This window comes from Lepisosteus platostomus, chromosome 19 (assembly GCF_059453375.1).
Source record: "Lepisosteus platostomus isolate fLepPlt1 chromosome 19, fLepPlt1.hap1, whole genome shotgun sequence".
NCBI lineage: Eukaryota > Metazoa > Chordata > Actinopteri > Semionotiformes > Lepisosteidae > Lepisosteus > Lepisosteus platostomus.
The window spans coordinates 16,617,102-16,640,169 of NC_142629.1; the positions used below are offsets into that span (position 1 = coordinate 16,617,102).

The 23,068-nt window shown below is 47.3% G+C and overlaps 1 protein-coding gene across 3 annotated transcripts in view; it reads left to right on the plus strand.

Moving 5' to 3' along the window:
- LOC148645261 (adenylate cyclase type 9-like) overlaps window positions 1–17,256 on the plus strand; it is a 65,769-nt gene extending 48,513 nt beyond the window's left edge. For 2 of the 3 annotated variants that reach the window (XM_088613152.1, XM_088613153.1), the window contains 5 exons: window positions 91–193; window positions 1,974–2,182; window positions 3,371–3,530; window positions 3,862–4,010; window positions 5,067–17,256. In XM_088613152.1, coding sequence (XP_088469278.1) covers window positions 91–193; window positions 1,974–2,182; window positions 3,371–3,530; window positions 3,862–4,010; window positions 5,067–6,273 — 1,828 coding nt within the window. In that variant the 3' untranslated portion in view covers window positions 6,274–17,256. The remainder of the gene's footprint in view (window positions 1–90; window positions 194–1,973; window positions 2,183–3,370; window positions 3,531–3,861; window positions 4,011–5,066) is intronic. The other variant, XR_015928561.1, reaches the window with a different exon arrangement.
- Window positions 17,257–23,068: the final 5,812 nt, after the last annotated feature.

Sequence of the window (23,068 nt, forward strand, 5' to 3'; positions counted from 1 at the left end):
CCCGACTGCGAGAAGGTCTGGGCTCCATGGAGGATCCAAGGGCAGAGCCGGCCTCAGTCTGACTCACTCTCTCCCTCTCTCCCCCTGCAGTTTGATGAAAGATTACTTCTTCAAACCTCCCATCAATAAGCTGAGCCTGAACTTCCTGGAGAAGCCGCTGGAATCAGCCTACAGAGCCAGCTACCAGGAGGAGGTGCGTCTGACAGCAACTTTCTATCCCTGTCCTAGCGTCGGTCTCTGTTTCCTGTGCCACAGTCGGTCTGCGGTGTCTGTACTGTCACTTTGCCATAATGCGTATAAACTGTGCTGCAGCCAGAATTTTCAGCATTTTGCATCGTAAGTGATGTTTTGCACCTAGCTCTGAAAGTGAGTGTTCCCACAAAGCAAAGCACATCACCCAGAATGGACCCGAGATAACTCTTGTCTCAGGAGATTACCTTAATATTGCCGCCTTTTTAGTTAAATTATTTCTTTACTAATTTTTGCCAATAGCCCAACATGGGGTTGCCCGTCCTGTTCATGCATCTTGGCTGGTGGCTATGAACCCTGTGACCGCACAAGGGAAATGAGGAAGAGTGGGGAAACGAGTCCATTAACACGTCAAAGACAACACAGCCCAGCTTTGACATCAGAAATGAGATGTCATATCTAAATGAGAAATATAGATATGTGCACTGATGTTAAGATGCTTGATTTTGCTGGATGTACTCATGATGTCTTAGTCAGATTTACTATTTATAGATGTTAGTCACACATAATAAATATGGACATGAATAGTTGATGGGGGATCGTGGGTCAGCCGTAAGAGGCTAAATGACAGTCCTTTAAAATCACCGTTGGTTCTGTTATTTTAAATTATTAATACATTATGGTGCAGAGAAGAATAATAGTCAACCTTTTTGTAAAACATCTGGTTTTAGAAGAAATCTAAAATCCTGGCCACGCCACGAATAGGAACACAGGTAGACAAACTCACCCTGACCTCCGCGATGCTCCTCCAGCTGTGCGCAGCTGGTGACATCTGACTCGAACCCCTGACGCCTGGATCACACAGCTCAGCTGCACTGCAGCGGCCACTCAGAAAGCCCCTGATAACCGCTGTTTGAGGAAATTGTGCAGGGCAGGACTCGGCTTTTACTTCAGAGAACCTTTTTAAAACACCTGTCAGAGACTCCATTAATTAGCTTTACTGACTTGGCCAGATGCGTCACTTAAGGTCGAATCATTTCTGTTACGGGTTTGTTGGGAGACTTAAGAAATTATGTGAGTTCTGGATACATTACCCGGGAATTCTGTTCTTCCTGACCTCTAAAAGCAATGTCAATAGATCAGTTTTTGGTGCATGAGACTCGGGAACACAGAAAGGTTCAATGTACAGGATCTTAATAGACCTGCTTTATTGACTGCTTATTTCTTGGATGCTTACACACTTGAAATCGTTCTTTCGTCCTCCTGGCAGGATGCCTTGTTACGTCTCACTGCAACAGACACGACCGTACAGATCCGACATGGTTATTGCATGCGTGGCTTCTGTCCTGTGAGTTTCTAATGAAAGAGCTGCTTATTTTGTATCCACGTAAGATGGCGGTACGGATAGCTGTGAATACAAGCAGGGCTTGCAAAGGATGCAGTTTTCTTTAAAATGACACAACATCTTGGAGACTTGGAGACTGAGTCACTCTGGGTTGTTTGTGAACGAGCAGATTGAACGTCAGTGCAGTTCTGTGGCTCTGATTTAAGCCCTTGGTGTTGCTGGTGTCCCTCAGTGCTGTGCAGCATATTAACTGCTAGGCTAATAACGGTGAATACAGTCACCAATGCGGCAAAGCTCTCTGTTGGGACTGCAAGTCCTTTAGTGCCCTCTGGTGGTAATTGGGAAGTAATACATCTGCAGTTGGTTGTGTCTTGGCAGTGTCGACTGAGCCTGTAAGTCTCTGTCTTTCTCGTTCCCTGTCTCCCTGGTTTGCGCTCAGGTTCAGACCAAGGCCCCGGTGCAGACCTTCGCCAGTCCCACCTTCAGCTCCTTCCTGGACGTGCTGCTGTCCTCGGCGGTGTTCGCCGCCCTCGCCGTGGCCTGCTTCCTGCGGCCCTGGGTCACCGGCAGCCCCCCGCCCGCCGCCGCCATTGCAGTCTGCGTGCTGGCCGTCCTGCTGGAGGGCATCTCCCTGGTCCTGTCTGTGCGGTACGGGCTCCCGGCGCAGCTGTGGTGGGGGAGAGGGTGCCAGTGGGACGCCGTGGGGGAGTACCTGTAGATCCTCACAGCAGGAGGATCATACAAATCACAGATGAGAAGGAGCCGTTTCAGCCTCCTGATCCCAGGGCAACTGCTACTGCACGACCTCTGGTCATCACTTTTAGCAGCATGACAGGTAGTTTGTTCCGAGCGGTCTGGCATCGCGTTCAGAGAGCGTCGGAGAATTTGGAGTGCGTGCAGTCATATTCGTGAGGATGCCAGTGACTGCGTGTGAGGTTTATGGTGCGTACGTGCCTGTACTTTTGTATGTGAAGTATTAACATGTTGCACTGACAAATATACATGTGTGTGGTCCGCCCATCTTTTATCTTTATCAGTTGTCTGATTGAGTGTTGTAACATTAACAGCAGCCAGTATACAGTTGGCAGGTCCTTCCTTGGCTCTATTCGAGTCAGGTGTTTAAAGGCTGATGCATCTGAAAAGGTCAAAAATAACTACTTAATAACAGGATGCTCTCCTGGAATCAGGCGATGATCATAAATTGCGGCATTCAGCACGAGGTTGAGTATGTGCCTGGAGTATAAAACAAACGTGGGAACTTTTAATGCATTTTTTTTCCAATTGAAATGTTCAAGCATCACGGTTATGGAAACAGCCTTATTCTGACTACAGGACAAGGGGGTGTCGATAAGATCCATGGCTGATCTGTGGGGAATGAAGCTCCAAGGTAGCCACCTACCCTGATCCCCCTTCACACTGTGACAAGCAGCACACTAGTATCCCATTGGTATCTGGAAGTGACTGGCTCCTTTTCACTCAATTAGAGACCAATTGTTGATTTGAGCTATCAAACTGCTGTAGGTTAAGTAATGCAGGTGGTGTTCAGGAAACTGTTCTGTATGTCCGATTTTACTCTCGGGCCACGAGCCTGTTGGCTGTTTTGTACTGTGATGGCAGTAGGTTCCTTTCCTATTCTGCACTCTGCGTAGTTCACATGAACACGTTTCGTGATATGAATACACTGTATCCTGCAATCGAGTGAAAAAAGTCATCTGGGGATTCAATAGTCTCTGTAGAAATCAATGTAAAACCACATGGATTCGAGGAATGGCTCCAGACCCGCCTGGTGGCTGACTCGGCTCTGACCCCGGACCTGCGTTGCTTTGATCCCCTCAGAATGGCCTTTTACCTGGACAACGTCATGAGCTGCACCCGACAGCTGCTGCAGGTCATCTCGGGCTGGATCCCCCGGCACCTCATAGGGGCCGTTCTCATCTCCCTGCCCGCCCTGTCCGTCTTCACCCACATCACCTGCCAGTTCCACCTGTCCCTCCAGGTGAGCGAGATAACCCCGCAGTCGGCCCCTGTCGGATAACTGCTCTTCACTGTGGATATTTTAAGTCAAAAAGTTGCAATATAATATTAGCCTTATGGCACAGATGCTTAAAGAATTTCCTTGTGTTGTCTAAGGAGAGTGTAGGAAACGACTGATTTCCCATGGCCAGCTAAAATTAAGGCGCATAGGAAAAGTTACAGATAAGCATGTCGGCACTTGTGCTTGTATATGAGGTGAAATCGGCAGGGTTCCCTAACCCTTTCAGTCGCCTGCTCCCCGGTCTCCAGCCCCGATCCTCACCCTGCCGCCTGGTCGGCTTTTTCCGTTGCAGTTCACCATGTTCATCTGCTGCGCGGTCATCATCACCATCATCCAGTACTGCAACTTCTGCCAGCTCAGCTTCTGGATGAGGTCCTCCTTCGCCACCGCCGTGGGGGCCGTGCTGCTCGCCGTGCTCTACACGCCCCTCTGCGCTCGGGGGTGAGTCGCGGCCCCGCTCCGAGCTCGTCCTCCCGTCGCGCGCTGCAAAGGGTTATTCAATCTCAGTGACACGGTGAAGTTGCTGATGGGGTAGGAAAACCAGACAAATTCCAGGTTGCGAACAAGATTGTGATTCTTTCTAACCCTGAAATATGAGAATAGCATAGCGGTTCCGCTTTAAAGTTAGCATCCAGCCTTTGCAAGTCAGGTACACATCTTTAACCACATCACATTCTAATCATTTTGATTGTATACTCTTTTAGTGTGTGTGACGTCATCCACCTGTGCTACTTTACTGGTATACCTTGTGTGTTTGTTAAAACAGCTCAGATGTGGTTCGGGTATACTTTGGGTAAGTGTAGACCCAGCCCAAATGCAGACATTGAAGGGTAGAGGCTTATCTGTTCTCTCTCCATGAAGTAATAGCGTCTACAACTGGATGTCTTTCCTGCGTGCATTTGCGGTCCTCAGTTCTTTTGTAAGTCTTCTCTTTCAGCTCTACATGTGTGTCAGAAACTGCTAATCCATTTGGGAATTGCTCTCCTGGTAGCAGAGATGGGGTTGGAGGGGATCCAGATTTGATTCTGAGAGTTAACAGAATTTCTAAAGCTTCATTTGCTCGGCTCTGATTGAATACAGCGTCTTACAAAAGTAGCAATGTCCTCCCAATGACCATTGGTTATTCTTTGCAGTTTTTCTTGACTTCTTTCACCTGTAAAAGTATTTAGTTTCACGTTTTGATTTAAACGTTTTCACTATACCAAAGTGTAAATATTTATGCTTTACCAAAATGGGACAATACTGCAGTTCTGATAGGCACCTTACCTCACTATGTGTCAAATACAAGGCTGGCAACATCTCACTCGGCACTTGCAAGAGAAATTAGTGATCAATCATTTGTGATCACCTCAATCTGGAGGTTTTGCATTGTGTGCCTATGAAGGCCGTGTTGAGGCTGGGTTAGCTCGCGATTCCCGGTCAGTCCTGGTGGTTGTGACAAGGAGACCGTGTGCAGGTGTGGGACGTTCACTGTCCTTCCTCCCTCTCGTCCTCCAGGGGTAGCCCTTCCGACAGTTTGCCCGCGCCAGCTGTTGCGCTCCAAGACGTCAGCCTGGCCTTCTTCCTGCTGCTGCTGCTGGTGTGGTTTCTCAACCGGGAGTTCGAAGTGAGTTACCGGCTGCATTACCACGGTAACGTGGAGGCCGACCAGCACCGCATCAAGATCCAGAACATGCGGGATCAGGCCGACTGGCTCCTGCGCAACATCATCCCCATCCACGTGGCCGAGCAGCTGAAGGTCACGCAGAGCTACTCCAAGAACCACGACAACGTGGGCGTCATCTTCGCCAGCATCGTCAACTTCAGCGAGTTCTACGAGGAGAACTACGAGGGCGGCAAGGAGTGCTACCGCGTGCTCAACGAGCTGATCGGCGACTTCGACGAGCTGCTGCGCAAGCCGGCGTTCGGCAACATCGAGAAGATCAAGACCATCGGCGCCACGTACATGGCGGCCTCCGGCCTCAACACCTCGCAGTGCCAGGACAGCGCCCACCCGCACGGCCACCTGCGCACCCTCTTCGACTTCGCCATGGAGATGATGCGCGTGGTCGACGACTTCAACAAGGACATGCTGTGGTTCAACTTCAAGCTGCGCATCGGTTTCAATCACGGCCCCCTGACCGCTGGGGTCATTGGCACCACCAAGCTGCTGTACGACATCTGGGGCGACACGGTCAACATCGCCAGCCGCATGGACACCACGGGCGTGGAGTGCCGCGTGCAGGTGAGCGAGGAGAGCTACCGCGTGCTCAAGGAGATGGGCTACGAGTTTGACTACCGCGGCACCGTCAACGTCAAGGGCAAGGGGCAGATGAAGACTTTTCTCTTCCCGAAGAGCGTGGACAGCGGGATGGTCCCCCAGCACCAGCTCTCCGTCTCGCCCGACATCCGCGTGCAGGTGGACGGCAGCATCGGCCGCTCGCCCACCGACGAGATCGCCGGCATGGTTCCCTCGGCGAGCCCGCAGGGGCAGGAGCGCGGGCTGCAGGGGGCGGGGGAGAAACCCGACTCCCAGAACTCATCGGGAGGACCCCCCAGGTCTTCGGCCCCCGCCGGACCCGGCAGCCCTGGCGAAGACCAGAGGCCTCCGCCGGCGCGGGCAGCAGCCGTCCCGTCTGCCCCCGCCCCCCGGCCAGGGCCGTCGGAGGAGGAAGAGCCGGAAGTGAATGAGCTGACGAAATTGAAAGTGGCAGAGAGCCTATGATGCAGCTCTTGTGGATCCGAGCGAAGCCTCGGAGAAGCTCCCGAGAGGTTTTACTGCCGTCCTCTCCCGAGACCGCATGGAAGCGATGGACGCTATCATAATCAGTGTGGGCTTTGTATCTTTTACCTTTTTTTTTTCGGCTTACATTTTCACGAAAGGGGGAGGATAGGGACGCTGTGTGGATCGCAGTCAGTGAGGAAAGTTTGGATGGGGAGGGGAGGTGGGCCGGCGAGGGCTTCAGTTTGCCCAGCTGGCCTTAGCCCTTCACCTTATTGTCTCTTTGAATTGTAATGCCACTTTGTTTTGTTTTCCTTCATTTTTTGGGGGGTTTGTTTCTTTTGATGAAGTGCCTTCAGGAAAAAAAAATACAGAACAACTTTTCAGAAAACGGAGGTAGGAAAAAAAGCATTGAAATGAAGGCCGGGTTGGGGGGGGGGGCGGGGGGGGTGAAGGGAGGAAAAAACTCCCAGCACGGCTTTTACATCATAGACAACAGAGGAGGCTGGGGTTATTCTTTTGTCGGGAAGACCACGTTTGGCGTATGCGGTTGTATTTAATTTAGCATATTGTTTTGAGCCCCGTCGAGAGGCGTCTGTGAGACGACAGCCAATGTACAGAAAAGTGCGGACTGCAGTGGATCGGTGCCGGCAGGGCGTCGGGGGGGAGAGGAGCCAATTCTGGGATGAGCAGCCGGGGGTGGGGGGTTTCTCTGCGTTGAAGCGCTGTGTTCTATATCCGCAGTGTGGGCCCAGTCAGGCCTGGAACTTCGTTTCCTGCTCATACTGCCCTCAGAATTCACATCTTTCCCGTTTGTCAAAGCATTTATAAAAAGCCAAAAACGGTTTCTCTGCGGGTACGGCCGTTTCACGCATGTCCTTGGTCACGTCTCGTTTGTTCTGTAAAGCAGAAGTTTGCTCACAGCCAGGTATGTTGACATACCATCTTCTGCGCTGAAGCTCCCCATGCCAAAACGAGAAATCAGTGCGCCTTGGGTAACCGTGGAGTGACTCATCGTTGCGATTCTTAATTACGAGGTGTGCGGCTAATGACCGGATGATGTGAGTGTTGCAATAAGACTCCTGGTCAAACCAGTTCCCATCCGCAGGTTTGCAGGGTCACGGGGAGCTGCAGATAGTTTGTGGACACAGGCGTTCGCCGGTAATGTAGGTGTACAGTGGCGCTTCAACCTGTCCTCACAGTGCTGCTCTCTGACATCTGTGGTGTCGCCGTGGCGCAGCTCTTGTCCCGTTAAAGGTGGAGCCAATCTGTAGACTATTTGGATATTTGTTGGCTGTATCATGTGTTTTATCACAAGAAAAGAATCTGCTCCAAGCAGCTGAGTTAATCCCATAGTCAGCAGCTTTTCTGTTTGTTTTTGTTGTTTTTTTTTGTCCTCTGGAGGCTGTTTCTAAAGCAAGCGAAAAGCTCAGCTCTGCATCAGAAAGGACGTGAATGGCACAGCATTAATTACACCAGGAACAGTCATATAAGATGTGCAAAGGTTCTTAGGTCTTTGAGAACGCACTAACTTTACGCCCTAACTGGTCATCCAACATTATGGCAATCTTTCAGTGTGTCATGTTGTGAAAAGCCAATCCTAATTCACTTTCGTACAGTAGTACTCTGCTGGTAGGCGGAGCGGTGTGGAAGAGGCATGCATGTGCTGTTCTTGGTTCTGCCTGCTGGATGCTGTCTGAGTGCATTGGCACTAGAGACAGTCTCCTGGCCTTAACATGATACCGAAGGGATAGCAGCTGCTGGGAGGACGTCTGCAGTTTCAGTGGACGTCCAGGTTTTCAGGTTAACGAGGAGGGGTGTCTTGAAGTCGAATGTCTTGTTTTCTGGTCAGCAAGTTGAGTTTACAGAAGAGATTGTGTCAAGGGAGGGTAAGATGCTCTGTAGCTCTCGCTGACGGCGAAGGTCCCTAGAGATCTGTCCTGGGAGGTTTTATCAGCATCGGTGTAACTAGAGGGAGTGCTGGGAGGAAACGGCTGTCACTACCGACATCTAGTCAGGAAGACGGCACCGAGAAGCTTTTTTCCCCAAGTGCAGCTCCTGTCAAATGGTTATCAAGCTGCACTGGGAATCCGAAAGTCAGTACCCTTTTCCCATTTCAGTAAGAGGTTTCCCGACTTGGTATAAGGTACAGGTGGGAAAGAAGCAGCCCAGGTGGGATGTAGCCGGTATTATCAATACATTAAACCGTTTGTAAAAGCGAAGATGCATATTACATAAAAGCAATACAGAGCTGGGACAACACAAAGGCAGTGTGGCTAATAGAGGGCGAAAGGCTCAGGATATTTAAGACATTTAAACTGTGTTCCAGTTGCAGGTTGAGATCTGGCAGCAAGTGAATCGATATCGCGTGAGGTCACATGTGAACATCAAGTGTTCCAGCTGCTGTCCAGCCCCTAAACAAAGCAATACTTAACTGTTCAGAATATAAAGGATCTTTGCTGGAGCTTGTGGCTGGATTCCTTCTAAAAACGCAATTTTCTAGTCAGATGAAAGAGGTTTCTATTGTGTTCATTTACATAAGTGCCACTTTAGTCACTGGGTGCAGTGCTACCCACTGCAGGTTTTAGTATCTTACTGTTGTTGTGATTGTTTTAAATACTTCCTTGTGTCTCCGGACTGCACCAGCGTGCGGGTTACTTCATCTGTATGAAGTCAAACAGACGACAGCCAAGATCTTTTACAGGAGTGATTTGTAAAAGGGGGTTGCGTGCCACATTTCACATCCAGTCCAATTTTGCTCTGCATTTGATTTAGGATTTTTACCATTGCGTACTTTAAGTACTGACTTATTGTCATACTCTCTTTCAGGAGTGCTTCTGAACTTATTTTGTTGAAAGTTTGTCGGATGCTATTTTCTTCCTCTGCTTTTCCCATTCTCGTGACCTCAAGGCTGGTTCTCTGGCTGACAGTTGGAACCCATGTAGCGATAGAGCTTTAAAGATCTGTTTGGCCGCGCTCCCTGGAATGTCTTCAAATCAAAGCTTCTTACTAGAGAGTGCGATGAGTCTTACAGCCTGGGGTTTGCAGGTTCCAATCCACAGTGTACGGTCTCCATTCCGTCTGCAGTGGCAGTACGTAATTAGCAAAATCCCGCAAGCACCAGCTGAAAGTGGGGTCTTTCAGGCAACCACTGTTTTTGAAAACACCACCCCTTTCAAAGTGTGGGTGTGAAGGTTCGATGAGCAGACCTCAGCGTGTAGTGTTAAGTGAATGGGAACAACAGTTATTTCAGGTACTAGAGATCTCTCGGCATTTAACTGAAAAAAAGGCCACTTTTTACATCAAAACAGTGGAAAATGTAGATGTGTTGGCATTTCTATGTGAAAACCTCATCTAAGAGCTGCTTGTCAATGCATGTTTGCACTGCCCCATGGTTTATTAGATACAGCATATGCATTGGCATGTCTTCCTTTCACCAAGGCAGCAATGCAACTGGGTCGAATGTGTGTCTCGCCTCATGACTGCACTGAAGAGAGGCCGAGAAACATCATGTGCATATTGATCAGATTGATTTCGTAGTCGTACACATGCTTCCCGGCTAACACGGCTTTCCTATTGGAAGGACAGTACAGTGGGCAGCTAGTACAGTTTGGGAAATGTCGTCACCAGTGTCCGTGGCACATTTTAAAAGATGGCTGTCTTCAGCAGTGCCAAGATATAAGTGAGTCTAGGGATTACGGTGCAGTAACAATTGATGGCTATTACCGTCTCCCCAAGGACTGTTCATGAACACATTTAACACCAGGTGATTTTGCTTTACTGCTCCCCTTTGCACTGTTGACGATACCTTCTGCCTCATGCTGCATGCGCCGCGTCATGGTTTTAACTAGACAGTCCTAGCCACCTCCTAATTCACTGCATGAGTAATAATGGAAGAGCATTCTCAATGGGAGTTGAATAAAGTGGGTGACAACGGCCACTTGCTCCTCCGTTAGGTTTGTCTTGCAAATGTCCTTTTGCTCAGTGCCCACCAGGTGGGTGACGGTACTCGTGCTGCTGCCAGCTCACCGGGGCACCTGCATCGATGCTGCACTGATTGGCCAGCATCATTGTGCCTGTTCTACCTTGGTGTTGTTTTGTTTGTGCTTTAGCTGAATCTTCTAAGCTTGCTCCCACCCCCCTTCATGCTCAGTTTGCAACACTTTTTTTCGGGGGGGAACCATGAGTCCCGAGCTCTAGCAGTGCCTGAAGCAGCAAGTCTTCCTGCTCCCTTTATCTCGTCAAGGATCGTCAGCGAATTCCCAGGTCCCTGCTGACTCCCAATTCCCAAATTGGAAATCTAGGAAGATGGCAAATATCCCAGATGTCGGCCTGTCCTGTCTTCTTAGACTGAAGAAGATGCAAGTTGCAATGTGTGTTACCAGATGATTCTGTGGTGCGAGTAAAAGCTCGAGAGCATCTTTGAAGACGCTACAGAATGGTATTTGACCGGTCCCAGTAATGCCGCACTGTCTCGCTGATGAAGGCCAGGTCTGATGTCCCCTGAGAAGATTGTTCTTATCCTGCCACAGGTGTCACCCTCGTTCACAGGCTGTGGGGCGCAGTGGCTGTCTTCTGTCGAGCTGTGTAGTGGTCTTCGCCCTGGTGATTCAAGTGGCATCCCTGAACATCCGATGAATTCTTTAGTCATCATTTGCTTCAGCTTCGTAGGCCGTGGCTGTGGTTGTTTTTGTCAGATTAGTGACTCATCAGGTTCTGATCATGGGGGAAGAAAGACACTTTTAACGTTCCAGTTCGGATACGGTCCTGCTGTAAAACAGAAAATATTTGAAACTGGCTGTCGTTCATAAAAAGTGCTGATCAGCGGGTTATTAAATGTAATGTCCAGTGCCTTTATCAATATGTTTTGCATTCTTCAGATTCTGACTTGCTTTGATTTGGAGTAAAACAGTTACTGGTGAAAATATTGGGGATATTCCCTTGCAGAACATACACATGTATACAATATATAATATAAGTATAAATATATATACATATATAAATAGACATAGATATATTTTCTTTAACTTTATTCTTTGGAGTTTTTTGTATAAATTTGAGCACTATACATTTTTATATAAATGATTTAAGTGGTTAAGGGACTGAAAGGTTCTTAGCCTTTTTGTAGTTTAATTTATAAGTGTGTTTCCACTGTAAATCACTCAATCTATAGTGTGTCTGTGTGTGCATATCTAAATGCCTGTCCACACGTGTCATTGGTCGTGCAATAGTGAAAATGTAGTCAGCATTTTTGAGTTTTAGGACAATTCTCTATTTTAATAGCTTATTTTTTGTATTGTACAGAACTGATATTAACTGGGGTGAGGGGGGGGTCTTGTTTTTAGACTGATGTCCTAACGCAATAAAAAAGGCTCATTTATTGTTCGGGGGGATATCCTAAGAGGTTTGTGTAGATCATCCAGAGGTGGGGTTTTCCTTGTGAATAGAGTGGCACGCAACCCTCAGCACACATCACAGCTGTAAAGAAAGAGAAGCTGGAGAAAGGACCCTACGGTCTTTTAAGTCAATTGTGGCATCTAGGAAATTCCCTTAGTAATGAAGAACGTAGCCTTGTGTTGCCTTTTGGTGCAATTTTCCTGCTCTAAATCCAGTTTGGCAGCCGTGCTGTCGTAGTGAGGAGCTGTGCCGCCTGTACTTGCGGTGTTTTGTGCTGCAAAGCGCGAGTCTGGAGCCTGACACAAGAGGGGCAGGAGACCCTTGTGCTGGACACGGGGATGAGATGAGCAGAGAGCAGTCCCTGGGGCTGCCCTGTGAGATTCAGCCGTGGGGTAGCCAGCAGGTGACTGGTTCCACAGCGCAGAGAAATGAGGCAAGTTTCTGATCGATTTCCAACTTAAAAAAAACACAGACGCACTGCCTTCGATAGACTTGTTCCTCCTTTGTGACAATTAACATTGCTGAGAAATCTGCTCCTCCCCTCTCCCCCCCGCAACCCCCCATTTTCTTCCTTCGTTTCCAAAGTGGAAACGAAATCTTTCATGAATCGAGAGCGCACACTCGAGTCGGCCTGCCGCTGAAAAGCAACGGTAGACGCGTTTTGGGTTCCAAGTCAGAGATGTCTTCCATGGCGATACATCAGGAAGTTGTAGGAACACAGGCGTGCTGGATTGCTTGACTGATCCGAGGAGAAAGCTGGTAACAAAGCACAGGTTGTTTGAAAACTTTTCTTTTGAGAATTTGAGCCCCCAAAAAAACTCATCAAATCATAATTGCCGCTAACCAGGCTTCAAGGGACTGCTGCGACAGTGCAGAATTAGGGTTTCAAGTATTACATTGTCTCAAAACAACTTCTCGGGCCAGTCTGATTGTATCATCTTTAGGTGAATTATCATGCAATAATTCTGCAGTGCACACAATATTGTTTGATACGTCTGGTGTGATTGAAACATGAATGCCGGCTTTTCGACGTGGATTTTAGCACCTTTAGTGTTTCTCAGATTATCGCTAGCTTGGTGCCCCTGATCAATCCCATGAAGGTGCCGTTTTTGTGTGCCTTATTGCGGGTAGATATTGAAGGTGCCACCATCCTTTCCATCTCTACCTAAAGCGTTTCCTCAAAAGGCACAGCCCCGCAGAGGGTCAATAAGGAAGCCTGGGATTCTGAAAGTAACACGGCTTTAAAAAAGGGAATTTTTCTGCATAACACAGAAATCTTTTTGAGCGCAGCTTTTGAGTCAGTAAAATTGCTCTGTTAAAGAGTTTTTTTGGGGAAAAAAAGAATCGGATGTAAAAAGGAGAACGAAAGATGTAAAAAGGGACGACTTTTGACAAAAAAGGAAAAATTGCACTTGCCTTTTTGTGGGCTTTTTGAGTTGGATGGCGTGGTACTTTTTGTTTTACCAAATATACACAGAGTTCCTGCTCCGTATGGGCCAATCCAAAGAGATCATGCCGAAACTAGTAATTCAGTGTCCTTACCCAGTTCTTTAAGGTGCGCCCTTCTTTAAGTGAAAACTCAAAGCCACATTTTCGGTTACCAAGCGAGGATGGAAGGAAGATATTCTCACTGAAGTCTTAGCCTAATTTATCGAATCTGGCTGCTACTCCATCCTCCTGTTTGTCTGGCTACTGGGGAGCGTGTGTATGTGTGCGTCTGTGCCTGTATGTGGGAGTGTGTGTGTCCACGTGGGCATTGCTCGACGAATCCCAAGAAAGGGCACTGAGACTGGACAGTACTAGAGCTCGGGGCTGCCATAAAAGCAAAGAGAGCCACATGACCGGGGTAAAGCCAGGCCAGGATGCCAAGCCCCTGTCGGCCATGTGCACGCTTCAGGGCTGACCTGGCTGATCTAGATGGGTGCTGCCAGCAGTGATGCTGTAAAGGCACTCCTGTCCTTTGCCCTTGTCATGTGACTTGACTTAAAGAAGATGGGTTTCCTCAAGACTTGCATCTGTAAATACTGCACCTTAGCTGTGTGGTCGAACAGAATCTTAAAGAGTTTAGAGAAGTGTCTGTGAAATGTTAAGCTATATGTGTACATAGATTTATTAATAACAAATCCATATTATCTTTGACTTACTACTACCAGTCTGTAACCGATTGTATGTTATAGGTTTAGTGAAGGGCTGAATGCTCGCACTCTTCTTCACTAGATCCGATGAAAACCCACGCAGCAGACATCGGCGGAGCTTGTCGCGTGGCGGCTCGAAAAAGTCGTGTTGCTCTCGTCCGGAGCCGCCGCCGCCGCCTGGGGAGCCTGGTGTTTCCACAAAATATGTCCTCTTGTCTTTTTGTTTTTGCCTCCATGGGGAGGAACAGAAATTGGGACGGGGTGAATCTTCTGGTGTGTGCAGGCTGCCATTGGTGTCTCTGTGATTTGATTAGATCTGCAACGACGTGCAGTACACCAAAGAGCGTGGTTCCGAGTCCGAGGTTTCAGTTTTGCATTTCAGTGCGTGTGTTTGCTGTTTTTGTGCACATTTACCAACATGTATCATTTATAAACACGTATGTATACATTTGCACAAAGTACTCACCTTGTGTGTATATATATAATATCATGCCTTTTTTTTTAAGATTATTTAAACATGCACTTGCCCTGTTTGCCATTAAAAGGGACGTGGGAGAAGCCAGCAGTGCAGAGTTTGACCTTCTGCGCGATGGTGATCTGGAGGTATTGTGTGCTTGAGGGTGGTGGGGAGGGCTGGACTACAGGCTCTTTCAGATCCACCCGGCCTGTGGTCGTACACTCCACACAGACGCTACCAAGCTGGACTCCGGTTTCGTTTCCCCCCAGTCCGGGCTTCTGTCTGGGGGGTTGAAGCTGGTCTAATCAGATGAACACGTGGTGAAAACTACGCGCAGGAGCGAGCGAACCTCTGCTCAGTACAGCAGGCAAACGTGGGCAGTGACGGTACACTCCAAGGATCGCCGCCTCGGATTGGTGAAGCAAGGTGCTGTGGCTGCAGGAGGCTCTCCAGTGCCTCCTGCTGTCGTGCATTGTCTCCATGTGCACCAGTCTTTGCTCTTGTGTGGTTTTCACTATGCCATTGTTTGATTGTGCCAGCCAGGTGCATATGCAGCCTGGATGTAGGTGCCGATTTAATTTCCTCACCTAAATAGCCTGTAGAATCAGGGTAGTCATATAAGGCCCCAGAGTGGAAGTCGGATCAAGGTGCTATGCAGTGGCTGCGATAGGGACTGAAGCGAAATATTCCATTAGCAGCAATTGATGCTTTCGATTTTGTCTTTTGATCCTGAAGCGCTGATCGAATCCAGACTCCACCATCGCAAGCTCCTGTGGCGATACTTGAGGGCACCTTTCCAGGGAGTACAACCAGCAGAGCCCCAGGCAGGAGGAAAGCTGTCCAAAAAAATAAAAACAGTGACTTGTTGGAATGTGCTCTTGGCGGGAGGGTTCAGTCCAGTCCCGAGCGTACAGCTCTCTGCACAACCTGCTGCAGGTTTGGCTTTGGTTTCAGGTGGATCCTTCCCAGAAAGAGACGTTCAGACCCAGCAGAGTTGTGATCAGAGCTTGGCGTCTTGCTTGTTCTCAGGCTGGGAAGTGGTGACGAGAATTATTCTTTTGAAGCGCTTGTCAGGGGGTCCCCCCTAAAAACCCTGGAACTTTTGGCTGGTCGAATGATGTCCAGAATTCGATTTTAATCAGAAGTGAGTACAATCTCCTCTGTGAAGTCAAAAGGCATAGTTTTGGTCAAGTTACAGTACAGTAGACGCGTAGTATAAAACTAGTTTTTCTGCAGCAATAAACGTTTGTAAAACACAAGGACACTGAAGTAGAGAAGAATTGCAAGATTTTTTTTTTTATTGGTCTTTTGCACAGAACTGTGGAAAGGTTTCTAAACTGATGAGATCTTGGCGGAATACTCGGACATCCACAAGACCAACTATTGGCTCAACTAGTCAATATCGATGTGCTTCTTAACCATGGGTTGAAGGTATCTTTGTGCCTGAGAAGCTGGGGCTCTCCAAGACCAGGGTTGGGACCTGATGCCTTAGGATCTTCTTTTAATTCACTCTGCTGATCAAACATATTTAAAGAGTTTTGTTTTTGCCTCTTTCCAGCAACCAGGGTTGTTGCTGGGCACAGGTACAGTACATTGTATTGAAAGGCAATGATTACTGCATTCAAAGTTCAAGGTAATTGTAGCAACTGTTTCTTTACCATTACAGTGTAAGACAGTAGAAGAGTGCCAATCCTTTAGAAGTATATAAGGGAACTTGCTTGGCACATGCAGGCCAGTGAATCGCTGGATATTCTGCTTCAGATTATTCCTGGTAGCCTAAAGGACACTTCCTCTTGATTTTCTTCCAGCTGGTCTTTCAGGTACTGCATTTCACTAATTACTAAAGTAATTTTTTTTTAAATCAGCACTTAGCGGATGTAGCTTTCAGTTCACCACCTAAACTTGTGCTGAAAACTACAAGTGCCAAACTTGTTCGGAGCTGATACCATTTATACTTGTTTTTGTTCGAACAAGAGTTCTGTAAAAAGGGAGAGAGGGGAGAGAGAAAGAGAGCAGTACAGATGAAATCAAGACTTTAATACTGCGGCTATCTACCCTGTAGCTTTGTTTTACAGGGGAAGCGTTCACCTATGCAGTGGATGGTCATCACTGCGTGCTTGGTTTGGGAAGCACGCAGGTTTTCATTTAGCCTGAACCACAGTTTCCCAGTTCCAGCTCTTGGGACACTCAGTTTTAGACCAGCAGCTGGGGAGGCAGGAAGGAGGGGTGGTCCGACATCAAGTTCAGCTGCGAAAGAAGGAACTCAGAAGGAACAAGCACCAGAAGAGTCCGATCACCTGTGACAATCCTTTGGCAGCGAGTTAGTGCTGTTAGTTTTTACCCCAGTTCTGGAGGAGGGTGTGGAATGGGTTGGTCCATTAAATTTCATGCACATTGCACGTTGATGAGATTCTAAAGATGGGGCTAATGCGATCTCATCCAACAAGGCACATTCTTCTCAGTGCTGTACAGTCCCCCCCAAAAACACATTTAGGGACAACTGGGAGTCCGGGGAGCTGCACAGCACTGTGTCCTAAAGCAGCTTTCCTTCTGAGTGGTTGTACTTCAAAGTGATTTTGACCACAGCAGGTGTTGTCCACACCTAATCTGATAAGTGGCGAGTGTTGAACTAATGAACAGCTTAGGTTCTGAGACTAAAGAATAATCTGATGGTTTTTTTTTTACTTTAAGAACACCCAACAGTGTAGAGGGGGCTTATTCAACCACCCCCATGGCTGACTGAGATGTGTGTGAAAGAGCCTCCACTCATCTTAGTGGGCTGCAGAGCTCTTGAAACTGCGTCGGTGACGGGTTCCCTCGTTCTCCCACCTGCACTGTGAAGGGAACGGAGACACGGGGCTCTTCCGCCTTTTTTTAATTGTTTTTCGGGGGGGAGGGCATCAAAAACATATTTTGTGAAAACACTTAAATGTTTAGTCTGTTGCCTTTTGCCCAAAACAAATGTCCAGGTACAGAAATAAAAGAAAACGAAAACTTCTTTGTGTGGTTTATTTGTGTCAAGGATGAGTGGAGTGTAGGAGACTCGTACACAGATTTGGGTTTAGAAAAAAAAAGCAGTATTCGTGTACCTTGTACAGTACATCCCGAATTTATTTTCTGCCTTTATTTCAAGAAATCAAAACTTTTATTGTGGCTATGGCAAATAGTTTGGACCGTGTTGGGGGATAATCTGTAACGGATAGTGTAAACGTGTGTAAATTTCAATGGCTTTATTCCAATTATAATAATAATTGCTTACATGTATATAGTGCTTTTCTGGACACCCCACTCAAAAGCGCTTTACAGGTAATGGGGGCTCCCCTCCACCACCACCAATGTGCAGCCCCACCTGGATGATGCGACAGCAGCCGTAGTGCGCCAGAACGCTCACCACACATCAGCTCTCAGTGGGGAGGAGAGCAGAGCGATGAAGCCAATTCATAGATGGGGATTATTAGGAGGCCATGATTGGGAAGGGCCAATGGGAAATTTAGCCAGGATGCCAGGGTTACACCCGGTCTCTTTTCGAGAAAAGCCCTGGGATTTTTAATGACCGCAGAGAGTCAGGACCTCGGTTTTACGTCTCCTGCATGAGAAATTCTTCCATCTGAAGGTCATCTTGCTGCAGATGAAAACTCAGACCTTTCGTCTTGGGGCTATACTGTAGCACCAGTCCAGTGCAGGTACAACACCAGGGCACTGCAGATGTAGTGTAGCACCAGTCCAGTGCAGGTACAGCACCAGGGCACTGCAGATATACTGTAGCACCAGTCCAGTGCAGGTACAGCACCAGGGCACTGTGTAGCGCAGCTCATTGGGACACTGTGATGTCTTCGCCCTCCCTGCGCGCAGCAGGGACCTCAGCTGCCTGGGCTGAGGGAGGTCTCCTTTACCTCATGCGGCTGGCTCCCTGTTCCGTTACGCTGGAGACCCGGGTTCCCCAGATCATTCAGACACTGATCTATCCAATGCAAGACTCTTCCAGGATTATTTTGCTGTGGCTTTTTCTTCGTTGACGAGACGATAACACTTTGACTTTGTCAGATTTCTCAAATTTGTGTTGCATCCAAGCAGCTATAGTTTACACGCACGGAGACAATACAAAAAAAAAATCAGACGGTACGTATTTACTTTACATTAGAAATATAACATTGCAGTGCCATAAAAAGACATCAACCCACACATACTCATTACACACCGCTTCTACAGGAATCGCCACAGCTACACCTGAACCTACTGTATGAATTCACTCCCTCCCCCCAAGTCACCCTCTGCCCCTGTAATGGCACAATATCCCTTCACTGAACTTAAGAAAATGTTCTTTGTTAAACAGTTTGATACAGGACTCATGGAAAGGGGTTTAACTGCAGAGGCTCCCAGACATCTCTTAGCTCCGAGATTGTAATAAATAATCCCAGATCGCTGCTTGAATTCTTTAAAACTCAGATGAAAATGTGGCTCTAATGAAAAATGGATGCCAGTTGCAGTACATTTTTATCAAATCCAGATTTCATTACAGTTCTGTTTCTGGGCGGATTGCTGTGGCCTCATGGGTTCGTTGCCTGCAAGGCAAAGCCTTGGATTGGCAGCGGCCGTGCATTTTAACATCTGCATTTGTGTTTCTTCCTTCAGTGCTCACTGCTTGTCCTGCCCTGTAGAGTACGCTATTTAACCCACCAGACCGGCAGCTGACCTGCAGGAGGGGATGTATATTCACCCGGGGTTTGCTGCCATGTTTCGGAGAGACATGAAGGGGCCTCTCAAAGGGCCCACGCACAGAGATCTAGGAAGTGCATTAACTATTAATTAAACAACTGATTGATCCAATTACTTCATAAAGGGCTGGGTTGGAAGGAAATCCAGGAGGGGCCACAGACAGCCGAGATGCACCAACAGCAGCAATCGGACCTCGAGCATCAGCTCAGATGTGACGGCGGCTGGAGATGGCAGCTCATCTTGGTGGTTGCATTTTCCAGCTTTCCGGTTCAGTTCTGGTTCAGTGCATTTCCTTGGAGCCGTGGAGATCCGCTCTTCTCTTTGTGGGTGTGGGTCATGACATGCCGGGGTTTGCGCCCACAAGTACGTCCCGTGGTCTTTTCACGCCTTGTCAACTCCGTTGCCTGGTCTCTCTCCTCGTGCTATTCCAATCCCACTCTGTGGGTTAGGTCATTTTTGCATAGAGGATTGAGGTGTTGGGCAGCAGGGTGGCGCAGTGATTATCATTATCAGTCCAGAAACATCCCGGCAGATTAACTGGCTCCTGGGGAAACCGGCCTTGCTGTGAGCGTGGCTGTGTTTGTGTCTGAATGTGCCCTGCAATAGACTTGTGTCCCTCTGAGGGTGTACCCCAACTTGTTGCTTGCCGGGATAGGCTCCAGCTCCCCCCCCCCGCGACCCTGAACTGGTAGAAGAGGTTAGAAAATGAATGGATCCAATTTTTGCATCTATAGGTCTTTACACCTGCATGTATTTATGGTCTTAAAATAGCAGATTTCTGATGACAAGTGAATTCCAACATGTTCTCAGGACTAAACTGCCTGATTTTCATTTATCTTCAACAGCTTCGGAGGTTGAGCGATGTTTCGGAACAGGTGCCTCGGTCCTAGGTGTCACAGGGTCTGCATGGCCTGACTTTCATTCCAACTAGGCTTTCAGTTAACTAATTTAACTAATTTAACTAATTACTGGCTCCCTTAGTGAAGATTTGTCAAGGCACTGATAGCACACAGCTGTACAACCCCAAGAGCAGAGTTTCTCCAGATCAGGGCTGGGAATTGGTCACAAAATTGGATCCGCAGAATGATTGTTCACCAGTGGAAGATCTTCTGCAAGGTAAATCTATATAAAACACGAAAAACAACCAGTGTTTATTTTTGAAACTGAAAAAATAGATAAGATGGTGCTATTTTCTAAAAGAAATAAAAACTGTTTTAAAACTGGAGCGGATAGAAAATCAATAACGACAGGTCTCAGGGGGTTCTAATAATAAAGGTGCCCACACAAAATACAGGTTGGGCTCTGCTTTGAGTTTGGCGCTGTGAGAGTTATAGTCGGTGCTTTAGCTGGGCTCACAAGGTGCGCTCCCAGTCGTCAGAGATCGCAGTTTCCCCTCCTGGGTTACAGTAGTATTGAGCAGCATCTTCAGTAGCATATAGATAATTTGGTAGGTTTTCAACAGAATTAGCCCATGAACGTGTTTTTTTTTTTAAAAAAACAACGTAAGATTGTCAAGCTCATACAGATCATCATACGGGAAAGAAGGTGGAGGTGATTCTAAATCGCAAGCGGTGTTGAAGCTGTCAGGCGTTCTTTAGTAATAAACGAGGCAATTAATTTCAGCAGAAAAGAGGGGCTCACAATCAGTGTACAAACTCCTCCTTTTTCATCCGTCGTTTCTGCACAGTTACTCCTTGCATATTCAAAGATGGGTCGTTTTAAGCACCGAAGGAGAGTAAGAGGGGCGCACTGAATCCCATTCAGGGTTTGCTTTTATTTAAAAAGGCCAATAATGCGCTGAGGCAGTTCGAGTCGTTAAAATGATGTCTAGACGCTTGTGCGTCAACAGAGCAAGAGGACAGCATGAAACTTTGTTCAACTATTTCGTTTTTGATCTCAGCAACATACAGTTGTCTTATGAGTAACGTTTTGAGTTACTCTTATGGGGCTAACTGCGCACAACCCTTGAGCTGCTCTTCTTATTAAAAGGCATACATTTTGAAAACAATGCTAAGCTGAATACCTAATGCATAACCTTTAAATGCAACATATGATGGGGAATGGGAGCGTCTCGACTTCATCTCTCAATTCATGCTGTATCGACTGCAAAATTGTAATGAAAAATGAGACGAACGCATTTCGCAAACGTTCAGCGGTGTTCTTTTAAAGAAACGTTAAGAGATTAAATTGGGCTAAATTGCCTGAAAAACGAGCTAATTAGGTAAATAATGGGCGGTTTTGCAAAAGATATTTTAGTGCAACTGATCACAAAGCACACACGTTCCTGTTGGCTGGAAGACTGGGTGGTTTTAGTACATCTTGTTTGAAAGCGCAGTTACAAATTCCTTCCATCATTGGTACTCCAGCTGTCTTCTTCAGAATGTGTCGAGAAACATTTAATATCGCAATGCTTCTCCATTGTTCGGTGTTAAAGCTCCGAGTTGTGGACATTGTTTTGAATAACTGAAAGTCGCCTAAGCTAAGGCTTAGCAAGGTAAGTAAAAACGCTGTCCGTAGCATAGCAAAAAAAGCATTATTACCAGTTTACGACTATGAAACTGTTTTTGACATAAGCCTGCATAATACGTGCCATGTTATGAAACTGTAAAGCCTTTATAGCCTGTGTCCTGCTTACTAGGATGAAGTTTAGTTACGACGTTCACCTTCTGTATCTTGCTTTTCTATTAGTTTGGTATCTGTTGCTCTTACACTGTAAACATTCTCTTCACGGACCACTGCTGACTTGAGGGATGCAAATATCCTGTCGTTGTTTCGCTTGCGCTCTTAAAATGTAGCAGAGAAAACTGCCGTCATCGCATTAAATTCAGCGATACTTGTGTCTAAATCGAGCCGGATCGCTGATACCTACAAAAGACGTACTGCAGGTTAGCCGTGTCTTTCGGTCAGAGTTTATCCGTCAAAAAGAATAGATACGGGGGAAATGTAAGGCGTCCGGATTTACAAGTTCTAAAGAGAACCTTAAATCCATACTGTCTACAGACGGTTCACCATTAATTGTTGACGACAATTAAGCCATCAAGTCACACAATTAAGTCATCAACGAGGTAAGAGTTTCAAAGGAAAGAAGGCCATTTGATTAATGTTTTTGTTTTGTTGGTGGTAGATAATTGCTCCCAGAATCTTATCCAGTGGCATACCAGTCTCGGAGGGGGTTTTCCAGTGCACAGTAGTGCAAAGTGATTTCCTTCTTCTATCTAGAACATTTGCTAACATCCTGTCCTGTATTACCTGTGAGTATCTAGATTCATAAATAGAGGGTTGTGGTGTTCAAATCCCAGGCGTGATACTTCTGTTGTACCCTCGAACAAAGTCCTGGAATTGCTCCGGTGAACTACTCTGCTGCTTAAATGAGTGCAAACATAGGTCGTTTTGAATCAACGTGTCAGCCAAATAAATTGGCAATTAAACGGGTATCTGTAACAAGTCTGCAGACTGTCCTGGAGTGAGATGAAGGGCACTGACTCCTTTGAAGAGCCCAAGTCCTAGGTGGAGCTTTCAGTCAGTGAGTACCGCTTACCTGTGCACAGGTGCCCCACCTCGGTCATTCAGACTCAGAACTGCGCTGTGATGTCCAGGACCAGGGTGTCTAGTTCAGGAGTGACCAGTCCTGGACCTGGAGGACTCCAGAGCAACAGGTTAGAAGTTATCCAGAAATGATCCTTTCCCTCAGTTTATTGGTGGGGGGGTAACTTCGAGATCTGTTGGGATTAAAACCAATTAACCTCTCCAGAAACATTTGTCCTCCAGAACAAATGCTGCTACAAACGGAAGTCTGAGGATACAGCTCATTTTGCTTCTTGAGTTACTGGGAAGCGGGAGGCTTGGAGATCTCTTCCAGGGTTTTCTTAAAAGATCCCGGGGAATCTTTTGAAAATGTGTCCCGTTGGACTGCAGACACCCACGCTCCTTTCGTTACAGAGATGCTGCCCGACTTTGACCCAGATGCAGAATGTTTTCCATTTTCTCTTGTAACTCTGGCACCTGCGGTTGTGTGCTGTTTCCATGTTGCTCACCATTTTAAACTCACGCAAAGCCTCCGTTGTTCAACCCTGAAGAGATTTAGCTCCTTGTC